This window comes from Clinocottus analis, unplaced genomic scaffold, assembly GCF_023055335.1.
Source record: "Clinocottus analis isolate CAN_PGR_092001 unplaced genomic scaffold, fCliAna1.0.p SCAF_2, whole genome shotgun sequence".
NCBI lineage: Eukaryota > Metazoa > Chordata > Actinopteri > Perciformes > Cottidae > Clinocottus > Clinocottus analis.
The window spans coordinates 4,703,127-4,731,097 of NW_027175931.1; the positions used below are offsets into that span (position 1 = coordinate 4,703,127).

General features: G+C 41.8%; 2 protein-coding genes across 3 annotated transcripts; both read left to right on the top strand.

The window, feature by feature from the left end:
• The first annotated feature begins 303 nt into the window (after positions 1 to 303).
• Positions 304 to 6,261, top strand: LOC137790823 (P2X purinoceptor 5-like). The gene is made up of 12 exons (XM_068585363.1): positions 304 to 443; positions 1,102 to 1,252; positions 1,645 to 1,716; positions 3,204 to 3,279; positions 3,615 to 3,711; positions 4,165 to 4,245; positions 4,379 to 4,520; positions 5,123 to 5,259; positions 5,381 to 5,474; positions 5,735 to 5,800; positions 5,893 to 5,975; positions 6,183 to 6,261. The coding sequence occupies exons 1-12, from the start codon at positions 307 to 309 to the stop codon at positions 6,259 to 6,261; spliced, it is 1,215 nt and encodes a 404-aa protein (XP_068441464.1). The 5' UTR covers positions 304 to 306.
• A 14,490-nt stretch (positions 6,262 to 20,751) lies between these two features.
• Positions 20,752 to 27,771, top strand: LOC137790777 (SAM domain-containing protein SAMSN-1-like). 2 transcript variants are annotated; one of them, XM_068585292.1, is made up of 8 exons: positions 20,752 to 20,893; positions 21,928 to 22,008; positions 22,741 to 22,869; positions 23,418 to 23,523; positions 23,682 to 23,833; positions 23,954 to 24,166; positions 24,420 to 24,564; positions 26,225 to 27,771. In XM_068585292.1, exons 1-8 carry the CDS (start codon positions 20,837 to 20,839, stop codon positions 26,332 to 26,334), a joined length of 993 nt encoding a protein of 330 aa, XP_068441393.1. In that variant the 5' UTR covers positions 20,752 to 20,836; the 3' UTR covers positions 26,335 to 27,771. The 2 variants fall into 2 exon arrangements, with proteins under 2 accessions (XP_068441393.1, XP_068441394.1); XM_068585293.1 differs by lacking the exon at positions 20,752 to 20,893 and adding an exon at positions 21,653 to 21,710.
• Positions 27,772 to 27,971: the final 200 nt, after the last annotated feature.

Below are 27,971 nucleotides of genomic sequence, written 5' to 3' on the forward strand. Positions count from 1 at the left end.
CCATCTTTTTATCATTAAGTTGTAAGCAATGTACTGCGGTCCAGTCCTTAGTAGCATTGTGGTTCGGGCAGCGAGAGAGGGAGAAAATCCACTCACACGCTATGATGCAAATGTTTATTCCAATCACTTGTGCTGGTAATATAAACCATCGTTCTTTAAACGTCTTTCTTTTTAAAACAGCTACCCTCTCCTCCTCCCCCCTCCCCCGCAGCCTGTCGAGAGGGATGGACTGAAACCTTGTCAGTGTGTGTGTGTGTGTGTGTGTGTGTTTCAGCAGATCACTCATCATAAATATGCAGCTGCAGGATGGCCGGGAGCTTCTTCACGGGACGCTTCCTCAACTTGTTCGACTACAAAACGAAAAAATTCATTGTCGCCAAAAATAAGAGAGTTGGAGTTCTGTACAGGCTTATTCAGTTATCCATCATCGGTTACATTATAGGGTAAGTCTGTGAACTGCTGCCACGGCTCTCGCAGTGTTGCTAGCCTGCTTTATTCTGAATGGTAGCTTAATTATTAGTAGGATATTATTAATATAGAAACGCATGCTTGTGAGGATTTTATATTGGCCTGAACACACGTCTGTACAGGCTGATGATGACAATTACAGGTTAATGGGCTTTTAAGGGAGATCTACAGTAGACAAACTAATACACTAACAATTGTGACACACGTTAAATAAAAATAAAAAGTTGTATTTAGCAGAATCTAGTAAGTAAATTTGACTTATGTTACATGCATCAAATATATTTATAATAGTGCGATACAGTTTAATCCAAGATCCCAAAGTTTAACTGCTACTACTACTGCAACTTTTAACTCTATAAGGATATGTTAGTACTGTAATATGTTTGTTATTTACCAATATTTATGTGTATTGTTTTTATTATATTTGTATTCTATGTCTATGTTATGACTCAAATCCCTCGCATGTTCAACGTACTTAGCAAAAAAGCACTTCTGATTCTGATATTAGGATCACAAAAAATAAATGAAACTATGTTAAGTGCCCTCAATTTTCAACAGCGACAATAAGAAAATAACAACGATGCCGTAATCACATCTTTTACAGCCGTTCCAATTCTTCCCTCTCTCCCACAGGTGGGTTTTCGTAAGCAAGAAAGGCTACCAGGAGACGGACGAGGCCATCCAGAGCTCCGTCATCACTAAACTGAAGGGCGTCTCGGTGACTAACACCACTGAGTCTGGTCGGCTGGTGTGGGGACCGGAGGACTACGTCATCCCACCACAGGTGAACACCTTCACACCCACAGCACCGATGCGTACAAACTGGGTGAAAGACGCACATGATTGTGGCTAAATTCAGAAAGCAACAACATTTTCAACATTTACCCTCACTCTTCTAACCTCCAACCCGGTTTACATCAACATAAAACAGTTTAAAGAGCGGGAACACGATGACAACTAACAGTGGAGCAAACAGGTTTTGTGAAAGTTGGAGGTGCAGTATGTATATACACAGTGAGAGAGACAGATCGCCTCTGGCAGGAACACAAGCTGAGGAGCTCCTCAAGGCGGTTCAAGACTGAGGAAGGGAGGAAGGGAGGAAGGGAGGAAGCCCAGGGGTCATCATGTCCCGACGTCAACATAATGACCAATTCACAGTGTTTTCTCTACATCTAGGGTGAAGCTGTTCTCTTTGTTGTAACCAATTCCTTAGAGACGCCAAACCAGAAGCTGGGACACTGTGCAGAGGTAAGAAGACACAACACAGGTTATCAGCTCATTGTGTGCAATGTGGTTAGGGATTAAACACCTTTTGCATTTAGCAACACTGCGCTATCTTTGTCTAACCAGGTCAAAGTTAGTTAAAATCTAAATTCATGTAAACAAGCCGTGAAATGCTTCACAGGAAATTGTAGATATATGAACTGTGAAGAATCATTTATTTTGGTCAAAATGTCTCTTCATCCAAAAATAGTTCAAGGTGTGCGAATGTGGGATTGGAAGCATTTCCATTGACTCTCAACGGCTCTCAACATCGGCGCCGGTTAGCCGCTAGCAGAGTGAAAAATGGCAACAAGCTCAGGGCGTTTACTTGAGGGGGAACTGGCGGGCGGCTGCTACACCCTTTAGCTTTACATTGACATTAGTTTGCTGCCATATTAATGCTCTGAATGTTAATACAGCTCTATAAAACAAAGAGAATGTTGATGATGCACAATAGTCTCTTCATTTATGATACGCAGAGTAGACAAGACATGTAGCTGTTGTGATTACAGTCCCTACACTACACACGACAGGACACGTTGACGTCTGACTTGAGGAAGCTCAACTGTTGAGCATGAGCTGGAGGGCATGATGAGCTGTTTGGACACCGTGTTTAAGACGCCCAGTGTCGATCTGTCCGAGGTCAACCGTGTTTATTTTAAGGCTACTTTTTTGACTCTCCATCGTTTGACGTTTGATCATCCGGAAACTATTTCCGCTGGCAGAGTTTCAAAGGCACACTCGAGACTGAGGTTGGGGCAGAAATGAAAAACACGCACGAACGGAAACTTCTCCACGCTTTTATAGAAGTGAATCACGGAGCGCGTGAGACAGCATCTCCCTCGGTGAATGGTCTCTTGAGCCAATCAGAGCCCAGAAACACCAACTAATCAGTGCAATTTTTCAAGAAAATGGCCGGATGAAGAAGACACTCGCTGTAAAGCCCCCTTAAAAATGTGTGAATCATCAGTGCGTTGGGCTAGATTGGTGGCTCAGCCAATTATAGCCAGGAGAGCACTTTCTTTACAACGCTAAGTCATAACAAAAGACCTTTTTACACTTTTAACAAAGGCTGACATCTGCGTGTGTGTGTGTGTGTGTGCAAATCATCATTTCTCTGTGCTATATCTTAAGCTTTCCAGAGGGATCCTGGTATGTAAACTCAGCCCCTCTTGGTCTCCTGCATCAGCCAGGAAGAATAGCAAGCCTGCGCAAGCACAAGTCAGCCATAAAACCCTCCTCTTGTAAACATTTCTGCTTGCACTATAGTTGCAGTGTCACTGCCTCGTCAGAACCCCTCAACTTTCCTCACTTTTCTTTTCTCTATCGTGTGTCTAGGTCTCGATCTTACGCGGCATAACTTTCTCTGTGAATTAAGTGTGCTGCTAAAAGACATGGTTCGTCTGTCACCTGTGGAAAAAATGGTTAAATATTTCTTGAACCTCTGCCCGTTTTTTTTCTGTGGTCTTTAGAGCTTCAAAGTGCTGGACGGTCACTGTCGAGATGGCGATGACTGTGAAGAGGGGAAGATGGTGGTGGCTGGTAACGGTAAGAAAGAAACGCCAGCGCTCTTAAATCGCCATCGGCCGGCTCGGTGCCATTCTGAAATAGGAATGGAGGAATTATTCTCTCCCTCCCGTGGTCTTTTTCAAACCACTGCAAATGAATGCAACACACACAGAAGCAAACACAAGGGGTTGAGATACGTAGAAGGAATGTTCTGGGTGGTCATTTGTTTTTGTCTGTTCAAGTCTCAGGCGCTGCCTGAAAGTTGTATTTGAACTGATTATGTATAAGTCATATCTTTGCAACATAGATTCAAATGTAGGATCTTTTCCTATGTGTTGAGCTGTGGGATTTATTCTGTTTTTTTTTCCTTGAAGGGTTTATGAGTGGCAGGTGCTTAAGAAAAGATGAAAACTCTACCGGTACCTGTGAAATCTACGGCTGGTGTCCCATCGAAAGGAAGTTCAAACCACAGTAAGGAGCAATGCAGTCACATAAAACCTCTCCTCGGTTTGACAAAATCCTGAAGGCGAACCCTTCTCGCAGGGATTCCCACCTGACAATGACGCATGTAGGTTGAGAAGTGGAGTCAGACAATCGCACACACGTCTCAGTGCAAGATGACAAACTTCAAATATGTGAAAGAAATGCAAAAAAAAAAGTGAATTCATGACCTCATGTCAACCAAACCAATGACTCTACAAATGACAAATCTCCTTTAAGTCACAGTGACATCTGGGGAAGTCTGACTAATCTAGACAAAGTAAAATATACCCAAAGTGGACTTTGATCGGGAAATTCTAGGTTTGGTTAAGGCAACAAAACTACTTAGTTAGCAAAAGGCACATACTCAGAGACGCCACCCGGCCTTTTATTGACATTACGGTACAAAATGTGTGGCAAATAACTACAATGTCTTCATTACAGAGGCCCTCTGCTGACAAACGCTGAAAACTTCACCATCTACATCAAGAATTTCATCCATTTTCCCAAATTCACCTTCTCAAAGTACGTCAACTCCTTCTTCTGTGCTCCACACTCTCCATCACAATCTCTCCGTGTGCTGCTGGGTTGACTGGAAACGATGAGCACGCGCACTCTCACACACACTCTGGATGACTGTGCGTTTCTTTACTCGGAGGTCAAACGTTTTGGAAACGACGGACGACTCCTATTTGAAGAAATGTCGATTTGAGGAGGAGCTCCACCCTTACTGCCCCATCTTTCGCCTGGGTGACATCACCAGAAGTGCTGGATACAACTTCCAGGACATCGCCACATTTGTAAGTCAAAACAAAACAAAAGGGGGAGAGAAATTAGGAGGATGAGGAAAGGGTGAAGGAGGCAGAGCAGCTACCATTTTGTATTATTAAAACAGATATATTATCAATTTTGTCCATTTATTTTTAAAACAAATGTAATACAAATCAAGTATTTTTGTATTATTTTATGGTTTTCTTTCTGAAAAGTGAGTTAAGTACTTAAGTAGCCTCCTGTACCGTCATAGGGAGAGGAAAAGTATATAGTATACATAGTATTGGTGCATCCTTAAAGGTTTACCTGCAGTCTTTAGCTTCCACGTCAGTCGTCATATTTGTCATTACTTAAGCAGTTATTATGTTAATAATCTGTGCAGAATGTTGGCAAAGAGTAAATGAGGAAACGCTAGGAAGTACCACATAAAAATAATAATTAAATGACATTATTTTGTATGTTACATGTCTGATTATTGAGTGAGTATGTATGTGTTGAAGGAGTATTAGTGTCCATTGGCTCTGCAGGAATGCAGTTTAAAAATGTGCACCCGCCCTATTTGTTATTATAATTGATTGACATGTTTCTGAAGACGCATGTGATCAAATTTGGATCTGTTGCTGTGCTGCAGGGCGGCTCCATCGGCATCATGATAGAGTGGTACTGTGACCTGGACAAAGGCTACTCCAACTGCCATCCACAGTACCGCTTCACCCGCCTGGACATCAGCGTCTCCAACAAGACCATCGCCACAGGGTTCAACTTCAGGTCCTATTTCATTCATTTACTGTGAAAAAAATATATGATTTCAAAGGAAAAATGATCCCAACATTGTGGTTGTGTCTTGTATAGTTGTATGATCTCATTCCTCCATGTTTCCTCCCATCAGACACGCTCGGTATTTTAAAAACGCTGCTGGTGAGAGCTATCGGTCGCTATTCAAAGTCTACGGCATCCGATTTAACATCATGGTGCACGGAAAGGTACATTTAAAAAAAAGGGGGAATGCATGCAATGTCTTCTCGGCCGAAGCACTAATTATCTAATTAAGCTGTCCTTAAAAGTAAGAATTAAATCCTGTTTAATGACATTTTTAATTAAATTTCTGCTGTTCCACGTTGCACTATTGCTGTCGTTTGTCGTTTGTCTCGTCTCATATCTCATGTTGCACCTTCCGCCAAGAAAAATTCCTCGTTTGTGAAAACATTCCTGGCAAATAAACGGTTTCTGCTGTTATTTGCAGGCCGGGAAGTTCAGCGTCATCCCGACTTTCATAAACGTCGCTTCGGGGCTGGCGTTGATGGGCGCCGTGAGTACCATTTATATCATACCTTGTTAAAGAAAATGCTTTTTAAAAGAACTGCACTTCAGCTCACTGAATAAGACTTCTTCATTGCACAGGGAGCATTCTTCTGTGACATGGTCCTTCTCTACCTCATGAAGAAGGGAGACTCCTACCGAGAGAGGAAGTTTGAAGGATCCAAGTAGGAAAAAGCAACACACGACTTCATGCGGTCAAACATCACATCACTTAAACAGAGAAAACAAGACCTTACCGTACATAGTCCAGTCAGCGCTGTCTCATTTAATCTATAGCGAGATGAAGTGGATGATATAAAGTTTCACATGTGTAGAAGTCGCTGGTGTGGCTCGCCTGCAAAAATGAATACGAAACTGTTTCTGTTCCACAGAAATAAGAAATCAAGATCTGAAGAGGACGGTGTGGAGGACAGAAAAGGAGCCACGGAGCAGGACAACCTGACATCGTAGTCTCTCCACCGCGTGAGGAGAGTTTATTACAACCTCATGACGGTTATATTGTGTCACACAATGCTACGGAAATGACTTGCAGCTCTTGGTCTCATGTCAGTTTGAAGATGCTAACTTGCATTTAAGAGCTCCATTTTGAATTTAAACTTGAATTAAGAAGACATATGAACGCATTTTCTATTCACCTGACACTGATGTTCTGGCATCGAAGCCACTTTTACAGAAGGTACTTTTTTTCTCTTTTTTTTTTTTTAATCAAATGACTATTAATGTATGGAAGCTGAGAACATGAGATATAATTTATTTTGTTGTGGATACATATTGTTGAAAATCAGCAAAATATCAAGAATCACCATATTCAAGAGCTGTAGTTAACCTTTTGGAAACCCTCCCGGTCCAATTTTAAGTCCCAGCATGCCCCATTCAAACAATTTTTTGGGCATAAAATATGTATTTTTTTCCATTTTTCAATCGAACGAGAGTTTTTTGACTGAAACTCCTTCGTAACAGGCCAAGGCTTTGTTTTAGTGTGATTTTTTGTAGCAGATTCTGATTCTTTAGGTCCTCATTTTTCCAAAAAGGTGTCTTATTGATCGCTCCAGGAGGCATTTTTGGGAAATCTGGCTCATATCATGCTGGATGTTCATAGTTATGATCAAAATATCTTTCAAAAGTGATTTTTTTTTTGCAGATATACATTTCCCCACAAGACTTTGCTGAACAAATACATACAATGAACACAAGTATTGGAATTAATTTGGAGTTCCTTCAAGGACTTAAACACAAGGAAAAAGACTCAAACACAGGGGAAAGGAGGTCTGGAGACAAAATTGGTTCCACAGTTTCCAAAAGGTGAAATCTAATTACAAAATCCCTGTTATAAGCATACGTTCTGTTGTGATGGATAGTGTTTAAGTTGGTTAATTGTGAGTGTTGATTGAATGAAACAACAGTTTTCCCATGTGGTGCCTCAATTCGCACCACATGAAAAGATGAAACAGGTTGTGACTCTGATAAACATACATACGAGTTATTACAGGGTTTATAGGAACTGTAAAAATGAAATTTAAACACAATTGTTTAGACCACAGAGGCCTCACATAGTGTGTATGCGACACATCACTAATCACTTCTGACAGGAAGAGAGTTTATGTTTGCAGGACAGGACGGGATAACACATGCAGAAGGTATGTTACTCACAGAAAGGGACTGAGTTCATTTTCTAAATGATGTCATGTAATAAAACCCTCACACACGATGAGAACATGCAAACCAGACAAGTTAGCGTTTCACATTTTATGAACTACGTTGATTACTGCTCGATTTGTGACTCTGTTATGTTGTAAATTCCTTTGATTTAAATATACCTCATGAGTGAATCACGCCCGGCGTGACAGTTTTCATCTTAACATATTTGTCATTTTACAGGATCAGTTCCCCAACTGGACTTGTATTTATCAGTTGATACAGAAATAAAATGAGCTTTGCTTGCAAAATGTAAAAATAAAGATGTCAATGCGATACATGGTAAGCTGTGTAACGTAGTCATGCTGACTTTATGGCTCGAGAAACACAAGAATACTTTGGTATTGCAGCAGCAAACACCGGCCAGTGTGTTTACTGCTGCACAATGAAGCCTCGGGCTGTATACACAAGTGGAGCGAGGTAGTTACAATGGACCCCATGAAAACACACGCATACACAAACACACAACGTCGTATCATCTCGTCACATGATCGGACAGAGACATCGTATTGGACAATATCAACAAACACACTACCAAGCAATCTGCATAGGACTGAAAAGCCAAACATGAATAAGAAAATTCATATTTTTTATAGTTAATTTAGCCTAAAAATGACATTCACACACAAGTGCATTTGTACATTTCTAATATATTTTTCCCGTGGCTTATGTTTACTTTTCAAGGATCACAAATAAGTTTCGAATTCGTCTGCTTCGACCCAGGATGTGTGTTTTTTTGTGTGTGTTTCATGGACATTTGAAGCTAAACCATGATTTGTATTTATTACTAACGTTAACTTTTGGAGCATTTTTTGTTTAGTTAATTTAAATTGTTGAACATGTTTCCTTCCAAGAGTGCAGTTTAGTTGTGTGGGAATGTCATTTTGTGGGAGACAGCTGTCTGCAGAGGCCTCCACCACCACCGGACCCACTGCCTCTATATTTACGCCCCTGGTCTACACACATGGTCTGTGAATAGTTGTGTGGCAGCTTGTTTATTGGCTTTTCTCCAGCGCGACTTTAACAGCCCTCGTTTATATATTGTATAAATGACAAAGTGGTATCGAGCTGAACTCTTGACACTGTGCCAGCACCAAGTGCAATTCAGACCGCTTAATTGTGTTCCAGTGGGATGGTGACGACAATACAAACTTTTTTTGTGTGTGAAATTACAAGTCAAACATGTTCTTTGTTAAATATGCTCCTTATGGAAGAAGGTACCATGTAAACATGTGATCTCAGCCTGAGGGCCACTCCTATGGTTTCTCTGGCTGTTTTGTAACAAAAACTTTATCGTTAATCAGGAACATCAGACGGTAATTCTTTCAATGTCTCTATGTGAGTCAGTAGGAATACAATGGAGGTTGATGCAATTTACACAACACCAAACGAGTATGTGACCTCCGAGAAATAGTTTCTCTGCCTGTTCCGTATTGTTAAAAACAGGTTGTGCTAGGAAAATAAATAAATCCTTATGCACAAACTGTCTTGTCTCCCTGTTGCCTGCAGATGTCACTAAAGAGCAACTTCAAGTTGTCGTCACCATCAGAAACAGGCTGCACAATAAATGTGTGACTATAGTTAGCACCTGCTGTTTAACAGCATGTGAAGGTTAAGAGTTTCAACCAAACTTTACTTATAAAAAGTATTTAATGATAAAAAATAATGTGATTAAGTCGCTGTAAATTTATAATGCAAGGCAGCAGAACGAGAAACTAAAGATTGAGTTATTTTGATGTAATGTTCGTGATGGTTGTGACATGTTCAACGTACTTATGTTTATATAGCTATTTAACCCAAAAACATAACAATGAGGTTTTGTTGCCTAAACTGACGCACTGTTTCTGGTCTGGCAACACAACGCTGACCACGTGTTTACTGTCCGCCAAGTGTGTTATAAAGTGACGCCAGAGGGTCTGACAAAGAGTGGGAATAATATATACATGCTGACTTGCTGAAATCTAGGATGTGATCTGTCATAATCTGGTACAATCTGAAATTAATACATATAATCCTGTCCAGAGGTCCGACATGAAGTTAATCTCAGAAGCATCATTAATTAGCCGCAGGAGAGGGCTCAAAGCAAACTTATCTCATCTTCTTCATGCAACATCGTTCTTAAGATTAAACAGTTGGGTTTTCTTCTGGGTGTCCTCTGTTACAAAATCATCAAATGGAAGGAATACATCTCATTTGTTTCAGCTTTTGTGACGCGTTACAGATGTTGAAAGGCTGTTGTGTCCAAGGGAGTCGCACACGCCACGGGTTCAAAACATCCACGCTAGTGTAGCTCACATGTTTTGACTTCCTCTTGGACTTCTTTAGGGCCGTCACGCTATTGCTAATCATGCTATTGCTAATCATGCTATTGCTAATCATGCTATTGCTAATCATGCTAATCCTGCTATTGTTTTCTACCTTTTCTATCTTGCTTTATAATCAGAACTTTATAATCTTGCTGTATGAATATAGTTTATTAGTGTAGTTATTAGGCCACTGATTGTCAATAATGTGCATTGATTTAACCAGCAAAAGCCAGCAGGGAAGAGTCACGGGAGACAACAAAGACAATCTCACAACTGACAAGGAAAAGACAGACTAAATACACAGAGAGAGGCAGGCAATCAGGCACAGGTGGAAACAATGAGGGCGGGGCTTCACAATCACAGGAGGAGGGAGGAGTCTGCAAGGAGAACAGGTGAAAGCAATCAACAATCAGGAAGACACATCCACAGAATACACAGCGTTACAACCACAATGGACTGACTTCGCTGAGTGAATAGTGCGGATTCAAGTTACTTTCCAACGTCACAGATCATTCCCCTGATAGCAAATCATACCCCCATTAATATATAGGTCATGAATGTTAATCTGTCCAGCTGCTCCTCCTTTATATTAGAGCAGCTCAGCTGTCGGAGGTGGATGATTAAAGCGACCTTCACACTGAATGTGTTACAGGTCAACACACACATATTACAGGTCAACACACACATATTGCAGGTGGATTTTCTCCAAGAGACAGAGATCAAATTGAATCCACTGCATGCAAAATGTCATCAGTTTTTTGGGGACTCGCCCCAAAATCAGAAAAAAGGTTACAACTTTCCATCATATAGAGGAATTATTTTGTACTTCTGAAGAAGCCAGTGTGTTGCACAAAACCACATTTATAGCACGAGGAAAAATACTACTCTCATATGCTGCCCACACAGGAAAGAGCTGTGGCTGGCTGTGAGAATTAGCAGGCTTTGTGTTTGTGACGACTGCATAGAGCAGATATTTGAGCAAATATTTACATTATTAAAGCTCTTTCTGTCATTGATCATGATGCCTGCATGAAATTAACTTCATTATTTACTCATTTTGTTTCATTTTGCTGATAAAACCTCAGAAATATTTACTACGACTATGCATGCTTTTTATTGGGTATTTTATAAATTACACCTCTTGTACTTTTATTTAAGTAAATAGTATAATAAGTACAGTGTATAATGCTTATTACCCCACTGTGTTTAGGTAAAAATAAAAATAAAAGAGCATGGATGCAAAAACAAAAAGCTTCTCTGCTAAAAAAAACAAACAGTGATTCAAAACAAAAGACTCTCTGTTGATCCATCATGGTGGGCCTGTTGTCAAGAGTGAGTTCTGCAGCTGGTAGAGTAATGGTGGTCCATCTATTGGATTAGTGGAGGGATTTCACTGTGGTATTAATCTGAGAAGACAGCAGGCGACCCGGGCCGGGCTCACGCTGAGCTGTTGTGTCTCTCAGTCGCTGGCTGTCACTCAGCACGCTGTTGCACAGCCATCGGACGCACCAGCAAGCAGCCAAAATGAACCTTTTCTGCTTCTCGCTGGTAAGAGACACACTTCCCATTTCTGCTTCGACCTAATGTGTGTGTGAGTGTGTGTGTGTGTGTGCTTTTCTTTAGCCCCTTGATACCAATGTGAACTCGTCCACAAGCAATGAATTACAAATCGGTAAATAACAGCAATGCATTGTGGGGGAAATAGGTTGTTTCACAGTGTTTCAGCCTCTAAATAAGCGGCACGTAATCCAGACAAATGTTACTCTATTGAGGCTCTGGCTGTTAGTTCTTGTTAGTCATGTCATTAATCCACTGATTACAAATATCCTTTTTCTGCACAATCCACATCTAAACTGTCACAAAATGGAAAAAATACTTCTTCAAACTGATCTGCTTCATTAGGTTTTTTCATCAGATTCCCCATATCTAAAGCAGCAGTGCTATATCTAAAGCAGCAGTGCTATATCTGCACGTTAAATGCTTTTGCTTATGTATTGTTCATGGCTCTGGAGGAGAAAGCAGACCTTGTGTATTGATAAGTGAAGCGACCGGGGTAAAGACGAGTGTGTGGTTGCAGCAGATGCACACGCACTGTCTTGCACATATAGTCTTAAGATGCTGCTGCAGCTGCCATGCTACACGTGGGCTCGAGGACACGTTAACGGACTGTCGACTTTGGACTGATGATTCAGGAATATTACCAAAGTCTTGCTTCAGTAAACAGAGGAATGCACTGATTGTCCCGTCTGTGGCTCCATCTCACCTGTATGATGACGACTTCTCGTACAAACTCATTCTTTCTAAATGCATGTGGTTTGGTGTAAAAGATACTGTTTAAAATACACAACATAACACATACACCTATAGAGACAAGTTTTATGAACACGTATCTAGAAGAACACAAGTAATTTCAACAAACTACAGTAACCGGATAACGAGAGGCAGTTTTACAATATCTGCAATGAAGAAGATAAAATACAATGCAATGCATTTTTGTTTATTGCATCTTAAGTTTCTGTAAATTTAGTCAAAAATTGAAGACAACACACACACATTATGAGAGTTCAAACCTAAAAAAGGCTGATCTTCTAAACCGATTTAGTTTTGTTCCCACCACACGTGCTCCTCTGTCGGTTAAAGAGAGGAGACGTCATCCCACACAGACAAGACGGGATGGATGAAGAGAGACATCGGTTACACGTTCCTAGAAGGAATCCAAACAAGCGGAGCGCATTTTTAATCCACACTGAAATCTGTGCAGAGGAATGTCAATCCTCCCTCTACAGCCGTGGTTGACGAGCAAATTTAAAAGAGCTTTGGAGCAGCATTATCCTTCCAGTCATATCAAATCCTCATAACTCTACTGGGGATGCTCTGCCTCTGCTTACAATGTAAAAAGATGTATGTGAGCTTTCTCATAGATTTTTACTGTTTTATTATTTATATTCGTTTTGATCTTGTGTGCACTTTAACCCGTTTGCTGCTGTAATCCTGCAAATTTCCCCAAAGCAGAACTAATAAAGGAATATCTCATCTAATCTAACATACATTCAGTTTTACACTCATCAAATAGCCATTATTTAAACTTCAAACTGTACATGATATTTCCTCCACTGGCATAACGTGTGTAACTTATACATTTTGCTTGTGCACACTATGTGTGTGACTGCTGTGACTTCATGTCATGACCATACTTGGACATTGTAGCAATGTTGTAGCAATGCATAGTGTACAAAGATACAATGAGCAAAACTATTATCATATTTTTGTGCATGCTCGTTTTTGTCCTTAAGTTTATTGTAATTCTGTGTTAGGAGGACTCAGCAAAATAAGCTTTTCATTGTATAGAATAACTGTGCATATGACAGTAAAAACATCTCAAATCTCTATCTTGAATCTACGTGCTTAATCGAAAATACTAATAAGACGTAATCCAATAGGATGGCTGAAATCCATTCATAGAAAGCCAAAGTTCAACTGTCTGACAGCTGCGTGTCTGTGTGTGCACACCAGGAGGGCTCCATGGACAGCCTGTATGAGGCGGTGCAGAGCTCCGGTGACGGGCCGCCGCCGCCCATCCCCAGCCGCTCCTCCAGCCGCGCATGCAGCCGCTCCGCCAGCCGCTCCTGCAGTCCAGCGGTGCTGCTGGACGACAACACAAAGTGGCGCGGCTCTGGGCGGTCCATCTCTATGGTGAGAGGTCAACACACGTGCACGTCTTTAAGGGGTTGTGGACGGTGGAGCCGTGTGAACAATCAGGACCACATTGTATTGGGTCGCTTGACTCCCCCCCTCCCCCCTCCTCCGGGGGAAATTTTGGGACTTTTTTTGACTTCCAACAAGCAGATTGTAGAATAAAGCTGATTATGAAATGACGAACAGAGCCAGTGGACAGCTGCCGTTGAAGCCTGACAATTGATTCAGGCCTGGCATTTATAAAACATGTAAATAATGTATTCATCAAATCTATTTGGGATTTCTTTGTATATCTGACTGAGAAAAAACACATTTTCTTTCAGGAGATGCCTCAGATGCTGGGCACCAACTCAGATAAAAAGAAAAGAAGGTGAGCTGGACAAGTGAGGCACAAACCTGCTCTGGCATTAGTGGAACCAAATCACATTGATTTTAGCTGAAAGGAAGAAAAAAAAAAAAACAGACAATGAGATTGTATTAAAAACATTGTAATCGTTCTGTTTCTTTTGTTGGATGTTCGTGCGAACTGCAGAGAAAATCTGCCCTGCAAGCAAAAGAGCTTTGCCATAAAGTAATAATATGGCTTGAAAAGCTCCCTGTTTATTTTCACTGGGGGTTAATACTGTAAATCCTTTCTGCAGCAGAGCAGACGAGCTCTTCAGCGCTGCTCCTCCTCTCCTCATTCTTATCTTTAATAGTCTCCTCTGGTCAATGCAATGCTGCGTCTTAAAGAAAATGGCTCGGCAGCCCATTACGACGCAATTGAAAAGAAAAAGCGTTGCATCCTGTAAACTGTTGAGTTTGATTGGTAGTGAATGTTTTTGGAGAAGCCGTGCCCTGCGGACTGTTGGGAAAGCAGAAGGCAGATTATAGCTTTGGGCTAGTTGGACTAAAGCAGATTAAAAACCCACCTACTTAAGAGTCCCCGGTCGCCTCGACACCTTCACGCCCCCCGGCCTTACCATGAAAGAAACCTCTGCACCGTATCAATATTTTATTGTTGCGTATAAGTGACTGGAACATCATAAAAACACTAATAATATCAGTGGGATCGTTGTGGTTTGCTGTCAAACTAAAAGGGCAAGAACACATCTGCTGAAACACCAATTAGAGGCAACTGTGCAATCGAATATGCCTTTTTTAAATTTACTTTCAGAACACACATATCCAAATCTGCATCGGATAACGAGACGCTGGGTGAGTGCAAAACATTTTGTTTGTGTTTTCTTCATGTTGGCCAAGAAATATATTCACCCGCATCATAACCCTGAAGGAAGATTAAAATAACTAACCCTTTTTTTAAAGCTCCTACGAAAAATTATGCTTTGTATTATGCAGATTTAAACCTCATATAAGGCTGTCTGTCTGTCTGTCTGTCTGTCTGTCTGTCTGTCTGTCTGTCTGTCTGTCTGTCTGTCTGTCTGTCTGTCTGTCTGTCTGTGTGTGTGTGTGTGTGTGTGTGTGTGTGTGTGTGTGTGTGTGTGTGTGTGTGTGTGTGTGACTCAGAAAACAATTTCATTCAGTGTCTTTGTGGCCTCCCGCCGACCTTTCATTTCATTAAATCCTCAATGTTTGTGATTTGTCTCCCTTCATGGCAGATAACCCCGGCTGTAATACTGCAGTTTGGCTGCCCGCCAAGAGCCGGGAAGATTTAGTCCACATCTCCAACAATCACAATGAAGGTAAATAGGACATAAAAAGATTTCGCTCATGTGACAACGTTCACTTGGACTCTCAGCATGAAACCTGAAAACACGCGCTGGGACTTTACAACCAATTCAACATAAGAATTATATCCTAAACTATTGACTATATAATCATGTTAAACATGCCTTCAATGACATTATGCACGTTCTTACTGCTAAGTGAGACAAAATGGTCGAGGGGTACAACAAATACTGGCTTCAGATCAGTTTAGTCCCCCCATCATGTCAGAGGAATGATTACATAAAGCAAAAACCTGTTTTAATGATCATAAGGTCCCCTGACTATTGCTTTAAGACTTGAAAACACGTGAACCTTTAATCTTGATGACTACCGAAACACATGAATAAACCGCTTCCTGTGTCACCTCTTCTTGGGGGTTATGGTTTTCCTCTTGGTTTTCCAGTGTTTCACTAACCTGATGATATATACTGTGATATGCTGTGTTCCTCCAGAGATGAGGAAGACAAAACACAGAACAGAAACCAAAGAAGTGAAAGGAGCTCATCATTCTGGCACAAAGAAAAAGGAGAAATCGCCCTCAAGCCAGGTAAAAATAAAAAGCTTCACCGCAGTCTTTCTCCGCCAACTTCGCTTCACTTCACCTAATGAAATGTTATGTTACATTTAAACGTTAATATCTTAAACGCTTGTAGAAAAAAAGTAGAAAAAACAATTGAGAACCAAGTAGAACACTTGATGGACTGGCGACCACAAAGATGACCCTGAGACGAAATACTGCACAAAATAAAATCAATGTCCGTCACAGATCAAAGCATCTGTGGCCACATGGAGTTTGAGCAGCAGCCAAATGAACCTGTTGCGAGATACGTTTCCAAGTGCCAACTCGTGGTCACATCCACAGAGCCACCAGTGGCCTAAAATGGCACAATAATTTAACGCAAATGCCGATTGTGGTTTGATACAGTGCAGATGGTCCGAAGAGGCCGCTGCCCTGTGTGTAATCTCCGCTTCTCATGGCAGAGAGAGAGATGTGAAAACAAGATGGAGGACTTAGAGGCCTCATGCCAGTCACCCAGAGCCCACTCCGACTAATGTCCATCATAGTGAGACGCAAACACAAGGGAGCGTGCGAGTCGTGGATCAGCAGCAGCACTCAGTGCCCCCACAATGCACTGCGAAAAGAACCAGTGACCCGAATGGGATTTTAGAAGAAGATATTGTTTCTATCAAAAAAAGTCTACAGCCGAGCTGGCACCCGTGTGCGGCTGTACTGAGCAAAATGCTAATCAGCATGCTAACATGCCCGAATAACAATGCTAACATGCGTTAAGCAGTTTAGCAAGTTGACATGTGAACATTTCTAAATTTTCTCGCACTCCATCCGATAGTTGTTGAGATATTTCAATAAAAAACAAAAACGTCAACCCTGTGGTGGCGAGTTGAACGAATTTGATGGCAATTCGCCTTCAATCAGGACAGGGGCGCGACCGGAGAGACCAAAGACACAGAGGTGCCTCTAGCATTGGTAAAAAAAAAGTTAGCTGTGCGACACGAGAGTCGGGAGAGAAGAAGAGACGTCGCAATTTTAAGAATGAAAGTATTCACGTGTCGTGCGTTGCATCTTTTCTTTTCAGAGTGTCCAAACCACGGGCGCGGTGACCGAGTCCAAACCTGCTGTCAAAAGAAACCAAAAGACTGGGAAGAAGCCGGGTGGAAAGAGCGGGAAAGAAGGGTCGAAGAAAAGCCACAGCTCAACAGGTGAGACAACTTTTTTTTTACGGTCTCCTTCCTCCCGGATTAAACTGTCCTTTCTGACCTCTCCGGCGTCGGCATGACTCAACGCTGTGAGTAGACGTGACTCATACAGTGCAGAGGAACAGACCCGTGCAGGATTTTGTTCAAATGTGGCAACTCGAGTTCAGAACTTTTCTCCTCTGATGAATTTGTCATTCTACTTCTGCTTGTAAGTGTGGTAACACCTTCAGTGTAAGTGTCTGTGGTAACATTATAATTCAGGTACTCAGAGAGTAGCTGCTATAACTGTTACGAACTGTGAAGGCAATTTTGTCTCCAGACTTCCTTTCCCCTGTGTTTGAGTTGTCGTAGGAACACCGAATTAATTCCAATAGTTGTGTTTATTGTATGTATTTGTTCAGCAAAGTCTGGCGGTAAAAATGTATACCTGCAAAAAAAATCACTTTTAAAAGATATTTTGAACATCCAGCATGATACGAGCCAGATTCCACAAAAAATGCCTCCTGGAGTGGTCAATAAGACACCTTTTTGGAAATATAAGGACCTAAAGAATCAGAATCTGCACCAAAAATCACACTAAAGCAAATCCTTGGCCTGTTAGGAAGGAGTTTCAGTCAAAAAAAACTGTCGTTTGGTTCAAAAATGGAAAAATTACGTATTTTATGCCAAAGGATTGTCTGAATGGGGCATGCTGGGACTTAGTAAGAAGCATCTGTTCAAACTACCCATCTGGGTTACAAAGGCAAAGGCCATCTGCATATTCCCTCCTACTCTCTTTCCAGTATAAAGTGGTTCATCTAAAAAGCTGTTTCCAGTGCAAAACATATCTTCTCCATCTGTATTAATGGTCGGTTGCGAAGTGAATTTTTTTGAAGAGACAAAGCAGTATTCAATTTCGTGACGCCATCAGTCTTGCATGTAGGTTTTGTGGTGGTGTTACAACAGTGGGCACATGCAGAACGATGAATCACGCTGCTGTAAAGGCCTTTTTTTCTGCAGCAACACCTCAACACGACGCCGCAGTCTGACATCAAACACCCCTGAGATTACACCACTCAGAAAGTTTGAAATGTCAGTTTTTCATTGATATTCTCTTCTTCCTCCTCTCCCAGTGCACGCCCCACCAAGCGCCATGAGCCCACCGGTGGGACCCTACCCTCTGGACATGTCGTACAGGTCCGATAGGAGGCCCTACCCGGGAAAGTTCTCCACCCTCCCCGCTCAAGAGAACGCGACCCCGGGCCGATGCACAGACATGGCCTCCCTCCCTGGCGGAGCGACGCCCACCCACATCCACCACCAGCGCTGGAGCAACCCGGGGGACAGCAGTCCCGTCTGGGGGGCCGTGCAGCACACCTGCCGCCGGCCGCTGACAGAGTACCGCCTTTACTCCCACGACTTCCCCACGTCCCCCGGGAAGGAGTGGGAGGGAACACAGCAGCAGGCGACGCTCCCCAACGACAGCTCCAAACAGGACCGCAAACCTCCGATCCCCCCGAAGGTGACGCGGTCCATCACAGAGGTGGATCTGTCCGAACCAAACGTAAGTGTCAACTGGTTCCTCGGGTGACTTGGAAACCTTTAGTTGGTCCTCGAGAGGGATCCGAGCGTGCTCTGAGTCAGCGCTGAAGCGGTTCTGAAGCTTAAAGGGATAGTTTGCTTCTTTTGAAGCGCAGGAGAGGGAGTGGTACGTCACCGCAGTCAGTGTGTTACCTCCATGGACAGTTTGGAGAAGCAAATACCAGCTCAGAAGCAAAGCAAGCTGCGGACAGGGACATCGGCGAATCAAGACACTTTAAACACTTTAAACAAAGGCAGACCCAAAATGTTTAATATCAGTTGAAGTGTATGTATTTACATTGTTTCCTGAGTTGAGACAGCTGTTTCTGACGAGGAACTAAAGCCGTTGTATCCATCTTTGCTCCGGCCAAAGCCACCAGACACCATTGGAAAAAAAACAAACAGTAATCTCGCAGAACTCGGAGGTCGCTGCTGGTCTAACGCCGCCTCGATCGGTTACTTTGTTTGTGTTATTGTGGGACTTTGATGAGATCAGATTCACCAGATTTGGTATCATATGTTAACCTAAGACCCAAGTGGAAGGTCCTTCACTTAATTCATTTCCAACCCTAATCTCAGACCCTCCCTTTGGCATCCGATCAGTCAGCTGCTGTTCAATACAGCGAGTTCAGTGGTCGCGCAGCGCTACCGCCACACAATGGTGCAGATTGACCTGAAGGGTCACTGCCTTTGCCTGAACTTCGACATCTCTCAAAGCGTAAGACCTCTATTCCCAGTGAGCACGTGCAGAGGGACACGAAGCAGTTGAAGCTTAACGTGACTTGGGAGAAAATAGTCTCAGATATAAAGGATGATCCGGTGTAGAGATTACAAAATCCCTATGGATCTATAGTGTCGTTGATTCTTGGGGGTAAAATGTCACTTCATCGGACGTGAAGCCTCTTAGGAGTGTAGGATTGATGCCGTCGGCTTTGTACTCCATGTTTAATGACCTGACAGCGCTCCGTCTATTCTCTCTGCCCACTTTTAAAAGCAACCGTTGGCCTGTAACATATGGTCAATCCACTATATGAAGACATTTTTTAATCCTATACGAGATTCTTGAACACGGCATACTTTTACAATGTATACTATTATGAGTATTTACTGTAAATATGATGCTGTATATGAAGAAACAAATCTATCCTCTTCTCCATTTATGTTTGAAACCCCTTTTTTTTTTTTTTTTTTTACAAATCCCATTTATAATTCACAGTACCTTCCTGCCAATTTTAAATATTTCAACAAAGATCAGGTGACTCTTTTTCATTTTAATTGTCGATATCTTATTTTAGACTCCTCATCTGGAACAACAGCTTCTCCAGAGAGTTCGAGGACCCTGAAGTAATAGATTAGAAGCCTTAATCTGGATTGATGGGAGTTTAAGGTTGATTGCAAGCAGTGGGATTAGGCAATGGGTCTTTAGAATTCCCTTTTTTTTGTACAACTGATTGAAATCCCCCGCAATGTAAACACAGCGGTAAAACCCTCACATGGCCGTCGGAGGACAGTAATGTGGGACGCTCCTGCCTCTCGGATCCTGAGACGACGCCATGTTCTCATGGTCACAGGTGGTGTTTTAGTGAAACATCTACTGTAGAAGCATTTTGTCTTCTTGTTTTAGTGTTCCTAAGATAAAGTGACAAAGTATATCCACATCCATATTGAGACTAGTGGTAAACCGGAAAGTGTTTCGACACAAGTGAGTTGCCACGTTCATCTGTTCCTCTGTCATACATCCACACTTCCTCAAACGTATTCACCCCGCATGAAGAAATGACTGCATAAGAAGACGCGCTCCAGCATCATTTACCATAACCAAGTTCCCCATTGCTATTAAATTTAAAAAAAGAGGAATATCAACCTTTTTTTACATGCTTTCTTTCTATTTGACCTATAAAATACATGTAAAAAACTGCTCTTATTGGAAAGCTTCTGTAGTAATGATGATGTTGTTAGTTTGTCCAGATGGATGTCACCCTAACTCTACAACACAGTCGCAGATGTGACACAAAGTCATCTTCGCCAGGATGTCGCACTTGTAATGAAGAGCAAACACCACAAATATCAAAAACCTAAATGCAGCCGTTCCTGGAAGTGGTTCTCGATGTTTTTTGTCGAGCAGGCCACAAAATGCAAACTCAAGCGTTTAGTATTTTTCCCTTTCGACGCGATACTGCTTTGTGAGGCGCAGCGTTCAATTGCCTCACATCCTGTGTGTTGTAAGGAAGTGGGCCAGCCGGGCCGTCAGACAGGCGGCCTCAGGGTTAGTTAACGCTTCACTGTGAGGAGACAAAGAGAGCGGCAAAGACTGAGACCTGACAACTACCTTAGAACAGGAGAAAATGTTACAGAGGGCGGCCTCCAATGTGTCAGACAAAGCAAAGAGCAGCAAGCCGAAGGTACGTAAAATATGAGCATACTGACATTCATGTCACTTTGGACACAGTCGCAAGTGAGAGGTAGTTCCATTTAATCAGACAAAGAAACACAGAAAAAGGAAAATGTAAAAGTTGTACTATTAAAAGACGTAAAGAAATGCTTCATGTTATAAAACAATGTTAAAAATACAGAACCCGAAAAGACTAGTTGATTTTCTTTGTACAGCTATACCTAGTAAACTGTAATATTACATTTTACAAGTGAGACAATGTCAATGGTAATATGTTTGATCAATGCAATGACACAAAAAGCTTCTGATAGGGAGAAGAATACGACTTTAAAACGAGAGCCTTTAACTCTGCTGCTGTCCTCGCAGACACTGGAGTGAAGCATGCAGTCTCTCCGCACAGGGCTGTCTAGGAGCATGGCGCTCATATTTAACCAGGATTTTCCAAGGGATTACGCATTTATATAATTATTTTGGAGATGATGGGCAGCCGGGAGAGATTATAATTACTCTTAGTTTTATCCAAAAATTAGAGCAAAAAAAAAAAAAAAAAGGAAATCATTTTCAAAAAAAAGAGCCACAGGAAAAGCCACTTGAACATATCACCAGGTGTCAGAAGGACACAGCAGTTTAATGTATGTTTACATGTAACTCCTCATTTTCAATATTGACATGTGTGCCAGAGCAAAACCTCTGCTGCCACAAGATTTGATACGTGACCACAAAGGTAGCACCTATTTTACAAGCTCTCATTTCGAAACACCTTTGAAACCGACTGACTATTTGCAGCATATAATAATATCTATATGTGTATGTATTGAATGCTGAAGGTGCTGAATTTGCTTTTCCTCAATAGACAGTATTTAAGTAGCTACAGCCAGCTGAACCCACTGGAGACCTTTATATTTCATCAGTACAACACAGCTTGGACAATGACTCACAAGTGCAATGACTCAGTGTTATGTAACCGCACTACACAAACCGCGCTGCGCAAACCATGCCAGTTGTGTCTTTAACATCCTTTTTGTTGTTTAATCCTTTCCACAGCGCTCCACCAGCTTCGGCAAGTTTGAGGGTCTCAGACATCACTCGACACAAGCCAAACCAGAGGAAAATGGAACAAACGCGGTTCGTGGATTTGTCTTTAATACATTTTTATATGCAGAACAAATGTCACATAGAAGCAAGACTGATAGCAGTTCATTGTCAATAGCATAAAGTAGCAAAGTCATTCAACAGAAACATTCACATTGAGGAGTTTCCCCTTTTGCACACACACATATATGTGCAGCCGTGGTGCTGTGAGGTCTTTTCTACTACAACAAACTGGGTTCATAGTGAGACAAATCCTTTGATGCACACAAAGGGATGCTTTTCAGAAGTCTATCGACACGATATGATCACAATACTTTGGTGGCGATACGATCTAATTGCGAATTATAAACAATCTGCGATATGCCGGGTATTGCTTTTAACAAATAACTGTGATTTATTTACTTTATCCAACGGCAAATTATGCAGCTGTCAACATCTGTTTTATCTTAGAAGTTGTTTTTAATCGATTCATCGCACTGTCATCACTTTTCAGCAAAATGAGTTGAAATGAGATAAGCGGACCAACTGAAAAACTGTTATCAATACTTTTACTCATAAAAGAGAAATAGGCGTCTGTGTATTGATACAACATATCCAGAAACTCTGCTGTATGAATACGTTCCTCCCCACCACACTACTTTGTATGTTTATGGAGCAGAGATACAAACTGTTTGGAAAAAGACGTAGAAGATGTTAGAAATCTGAGGTTATTTAATACCAGAGTGCTCCTGTGCCATGTGGACTAAACCAAGTCTCTTCACACAGCTCACAGAGGAATGTGAGACTTTGGACCCGGAGAGACCAGCTGGACTTGGGAAGAAGATGAAGGCGATTTCCCTGACCATGCGCAGAAGGATGGGCAAAAAGCATAACAAGTCTTTTTCTGAGGAGGCAGTGAGTCACTGGAAAATACACACATACGCACGGCCTCAATGTTTTATATCATTCCTATCAGGTAGAATGCATACTCATTAATTAGTCATCCAGAGGGTTCAGATTACCATTTCAAGTGCATCAATCAACATTTTTTTCACATAAAATAAAGGTGCAGACACGCAGACAATCTGCCTCACTTACAGTCAACCTGTGTTGTTTTTTCTCAAGAGTTTTATCTCATCTCTCATTTCTCATCAACCCACATCCTCCAATATGAAGCTGTTGTGTTGACACTATTCAAATGACGCACTTCACTCTGACTGACACTAAAAAAGCACCTTCTTCTAGTTTAACTTGAACGCTGTTGAGAGAAAAGATGAAGATTCAAACAACTTTCACAACCTACATTTCTACCTGCAGCGCCATGTCCCAGCTTCCACGTTTGTCTTTCGCTTTCATGTCGATTCACTCGCTAAGTTAAACTGGAGTTTGCACACTTTTGTACATCATCAGATACACTGCGTCTCTCTGTTCCAACTGCACATCTTTTCTGTTTCTCCTCGCAGGGTGACGACGCAGACAAAGACCCAGAGGCAGAGACGCTGAGCGTCCCAGCAGCTGCAAAGTCAAGCAACTCCTTAGAGAGTCTCTACAGCGGCCAGAGCTCCTCGAGTGAGTATCTGCATGTACTGCAAAGGGTGCTGGGTAGTTTTAGCCCACATAGTGAAGGACATGTGGGGGTTATGTAACAAATTCCACCAACCGGTGCAATGAGGTCTTATCAGATAACCAGACCTGTGTAATCATACTGTGTATCTTCGTCGGTTCAGGTGGCGTGACCAGTGAGTCCAACGGTTCTGGTCAGAGAGACAGTCTGCGGCTGGAGGAGGACGGCTCCTATCAGGGGCCGTTCTGTAGCCGAGCTCGCGTCCACACGGACTTCGTTCCCAGCCCGTACGACACAGACTCCCTCAAACTCAAGGTGAGCCCCGGCAAGGTTTATGCGCGGCGTTTGTACGTCGCACGTCAACGAGGCCCCGGCGTGAACTCTTCTCTCAACGGCTGAAGACCTTTCCGTCCGTGCGCTGTCGTTGATTCCTAGGTCGGCGACATCATCAGCATCATCAGCAAGCCTCCGATGGGCATCTGGACGGGCATGCTGAACAACAAAGTGGGCAACTTCAAGTTCATCTACGTTGACGTCCTGCCGGAGAAAGAGGAGGAAGAGGAAGTTCCCAAGATCAGACAACAGAAGCTGTGCAAAAGACCTCGGCCCAAAACTCTGCTGGAGTTACTGGAGCGGCTGAATCTGGAGGTGAGGACAGCATCTCACCTGGGATCACTTGCGGTTCAAAAAGTTAACTCAATTGGTTTGCATCTTCCTTGACGTTAGCCTCATCGCACAAAAGAAATCATTCGGTTGAAGCTCAATAGATGAGATTGTAAAAACCTGACTAGTTGCATACAAACTCCACGTGTAGACACTTCAGAGATGAAAGGAGAACGCTCACACCGCTATGTTTCAGGCAGGCTATGTGATAGTAGTCAAGACAACACTTTTGTTGCAGGAGTACGCCTCCGCCTTGCTGCTCAATGGCTACCAGACAGTGGAGGACCTGCAGCACCTGCAGGAGAAACACCTGATAGAGCTGAACGTCAAAGACCCCGAGGACCGACGCAAGCTTCTCGCTGCTGCCGAATACCGCTACACAGGTGAGCAGCATACCAAGTGATGACTAACACTAAGTACTAGTCACAACAATTAACCACACTTCAGACCGCTAACCACTGCTTACTTAAACAGCGACAACTAAAAGACTTAGGTTGCTGATTTGTGCGATAACGACCTGCTCACTAGACATATTCCTTCTTTTTCACATCAGACATTTATATCTGTCAAAAACTGTCTCGAGGAATGTGATGCCAGGTTTACTTAATACATCATTTATAAAGATGATGGAGTAGGTGGACCAGCAATGAAAACAATGAACGCTTGAGGGGAGGGGCTTCATCCTGCCCGCCCCCTTGAGATTAAGGTCACACATTAACACCGGGGGAAAAAAACTAAGTAATTACACTCCCAAAAAAAACCTGTCTATGACAATAAGGCCATATAAAAATGAAAATGCTTCACATTCTGTCAATTAAAATGTTTCACCCCGCCCCCCAAAAAAATATTTCAACCGCCCCGAAATCCTGAATTACCAGGAAATTCTTCATTTAATGATTACAAAACAGCTCACATTTTGTTGTATTGTTACTCGAGTTTAATAAAGTGTAGAGACCGCTGCTGAACTCTTGTGATCGTTATCGTTAACGCTCGGTCTCCATCAACTCCCAACTACCAAACTGGAATTATTAAATAAGATTGCATGAAATAGCATATCTTATAAAGTAGCATATCCAAAGATTCCTTCAAACCGAAAGGCAACAACAACAAAGCATGAAGTGTAGCATCAAACCTTCATCAGCCAATCAGAAATGAGCATTCAACAAAGCCCTGAGTTCAGTTATTCAAAAAGCGTTTTAAACAGCAGGAGACATGGAGGTAACAATATTATTAAGAACATCCTGTTTCTGAAAAGTACTTTATTCTATATCTTTGAAATGATTAGCTTTTTTTGTCATTTCTGCTGGAGAATAAAAAGCGTTTTTATGTGAAAGCGAAGGCACAGAAGAGAAAAGACATCCTGCGCGCTGTGAGAGGCCTAGATGTGACTTCCTGTTACTCAGACAGAAAGTGCTTAATGGGGCAGAAGGTGTTCTTGTAATCTGATGTCTTGAAGCAGAAGGCTGATTATCGCTCGGTGAATGAAAACAAAACTAGTTTCCAGTACGAAGAAGGAACAAGACCCACTGGCTCGTTGTGTTCACTCTGTGCAGGTTTTTCTGCAGTTTCAGTGCACATGTAAGGTCACTGTGTTGGTATTTTTTTCTGCTTCAGCAGCAGTGTAACTAAACAGATGGCGGCGGTTGTGGCGTGACCCCGCCAGGCTTGTTGACTCACATGAGATGCCAGTAATTTAATCAAGCTAAACTCCATTAGGTTAGTGGATGGGAGGATTAGTAGCTCCCATCCATGTGGTAGGAATATTAAAGAATGGAGGAATATTTTTACTCTGTGGGAACGTAAAATCATGAGGTGTCATCTCCAAAAAAAAAAAAGGGACAGAGGTGTTTTCTAATTCTGTTTTGCTGGCTCACACCTGCAGACGGTGTTTCAGCATTTAAGTATTTTGGCCACACGTTGCCCCGGTTTTTACTTTTATAATTAATCGGCATATTAAATATGAAGCACCCTATAATGTGGTGAGAAACAGAAACTTGTAATATGACGACGTTCGATTTAATTCCATTTGGTTTGTGGCCGTAGGTGACGATGCCAGGGATGACGCGGAGGAGCTGAGATCCTCCCACGGTTTGCAGGAAGAAGACAGCGACTGTCCCAGAGACTCGGGTTGCTTCATTCCATCTGAATGTTAAGACGTCAAAGAGGACGCAGAGCCGCTCACAGACGCTGTGGACTCTTCATGTGATGGATATTCAGGGTTGGGTGTTTTCTTATGACATTTTTTCTTTTTTAAACATCATATGAACATCCCTTATTACAAGAAGGTAGCCAGAAGCTTGCCAAATGTAAAAAAAAAAGCGTGCTAAATGTGTGACAGGAAGAACAAAACAACCGATATTTCTAAATGTCATCTTCAGCGAAATAGCCGAAGGTTTGGCCTTGAGTTGTTGCTTCCTCTGAACACTGCGCTTCACGGGACCTCAGCAATACTCGTGCTGTCACATAGATGAGTCACACACCCGAGTGGAGAAACATCGCTGAAATACACCGAAAGTTTGGTTCAGGAAAAAAACACCAGGGATGGAATTTAGTGGGCCCCAACCGGCTATATCAAAATACTGAGTTGTGTAATAAATCTAAACCATAGTACCATAAAATAACTCAAAGCACATTAGTATATGCAACTCAACTGCACACAAGCTGAATGTATTATATCCATTAAACATCGTATTACAAGTAAAAGCTCTGCATTGAACAGAAGTTAAGTCATTTCAATCATATTTTACTTCAATAAAGAGCTTTGAGTAATGTCACTACTTATTCTGCCAATACCAACATTCCCAGTTAGAAAAAAGGATGGAAAGTAAAGCAAGCCATGGTTTGCTCCCCAAATCACTAAACCTGATAAAATACACAGATAACATTCTGCTTGTGTTGAACTGCGAAAGTGAAGAAGAGCCAGGTTGTAATGTTAATATCTGTGTAGCGTTACAAAGCCAAGAACTGTGTTACGGTAGCTGTTTGCTAACCACACACACACAGACACGCTTGCTTCATACAGTAGTTAGGTAATATTGAAGTTGTATATTTTCTTCATTTTTTTTTGTTTTAAAAATGTGACATTTCATTGATTAAATGTCACTTTTATTTATTGCATTGTAAATCATTATACGTTTTTGTTTTCTCCATATGAAGCCTTTATTCATCACATCTGCATCATCAGCTTTCTCATCAAATCCAATCCCAATGATTGAACCTGCAGTGCAATCTTTTTTTGTTCTTTCTCTTTCTTTTAAATGAAGTGATGTTGGTGAAGGGATTGATTTTTGAAATATAGTGTCTGGGTTTGTAAAGGAAAACACGTGTTATTTTCAAAATGTGCATGTTTTAATGAATGTGTTTGTGTGTGTGTGTGTGAGAGAGAGAGAGAGAGAGAGAGAGAGAGAGAGAGAGAGAGAGAGAGAGAGAGAGAGAGAGAGAGAGAGAGAGTGAGAGAGAGAGAACGCCAGCCTGTGTATGAACTTCCGTGAAAGTTAACATTCAACTGTTTTCACAAGTTTTTGTAAATAAAATCAAAGGATTTTTTTTGTCATTTAGGATTATTTATTTCCTCTTTCAGTGCTTGATGCATAAACAGCCACGAATTAAGTATGACATATTGTACACTGAATTCATGAAGAATATATTATAAAAAGGGATTTTTACTTTGATAATAAAAAACGTTTGCGAGAACATTTTTATTAGAATGTTTTTACAAATTAATTCAGTTAATATTAATTCATTAAATCCATTCTTTTGTGTATTTAAATTGAATTAAATCCTATTTATT

What these genes read in the sequence shown, in the direction of transcription:
- LOC137790823 (XM_068585363.1), top strand. Translation starts at nt 307, where the DNA reads ATGGCCGGGAGCTTCTTCACGGGACGCTTCCTCAACTTGTTCGACTAC. An exon ending in GCCACAGGGTTCAACTTCAG is followed by an intron (nt 5,260 to 5,380) that starts GTCCTATTTCAT and finishes TCCTCCCATCAG; the next exon opens with ACACGCTCGGTATTTTAAAA. An exon ending in ACATCATGGTGCACGGAAAG is followed by an intron (nt 5,475 to 5,734) that starts GTACATTTAAAA and finishes TGTTATTTGCAG; the next exon opens with GCCGGGAAGTTCAGCGTCAT.
- LOC137790777 (XM_068585292.1), top strand. Translation starts at nt 20,837, where the DNA reads ATGTTACAGAGGGCGGCCTCCAATGTGTCAGACAAAGCAAAGAGCAGC. An exon ending in AGGAAAATGGAACAAACGCG is followed by an intron (nt 22,009 to 22,740) that starts GTTCGTGGATTT and finishes CTCTTCACACAG; the next exon opens with CTCACAGAGGAATGTGAGAC. An exon ending in TGGAGCGGCTGAATCTGGAG is followed by an intron (nt 24,167 to 24,419) that starts GTGAGGACAGCA and finishes CTTTTGTTGCAG; the next exon opens with GAGTACGCCTCCGCCTTGCT.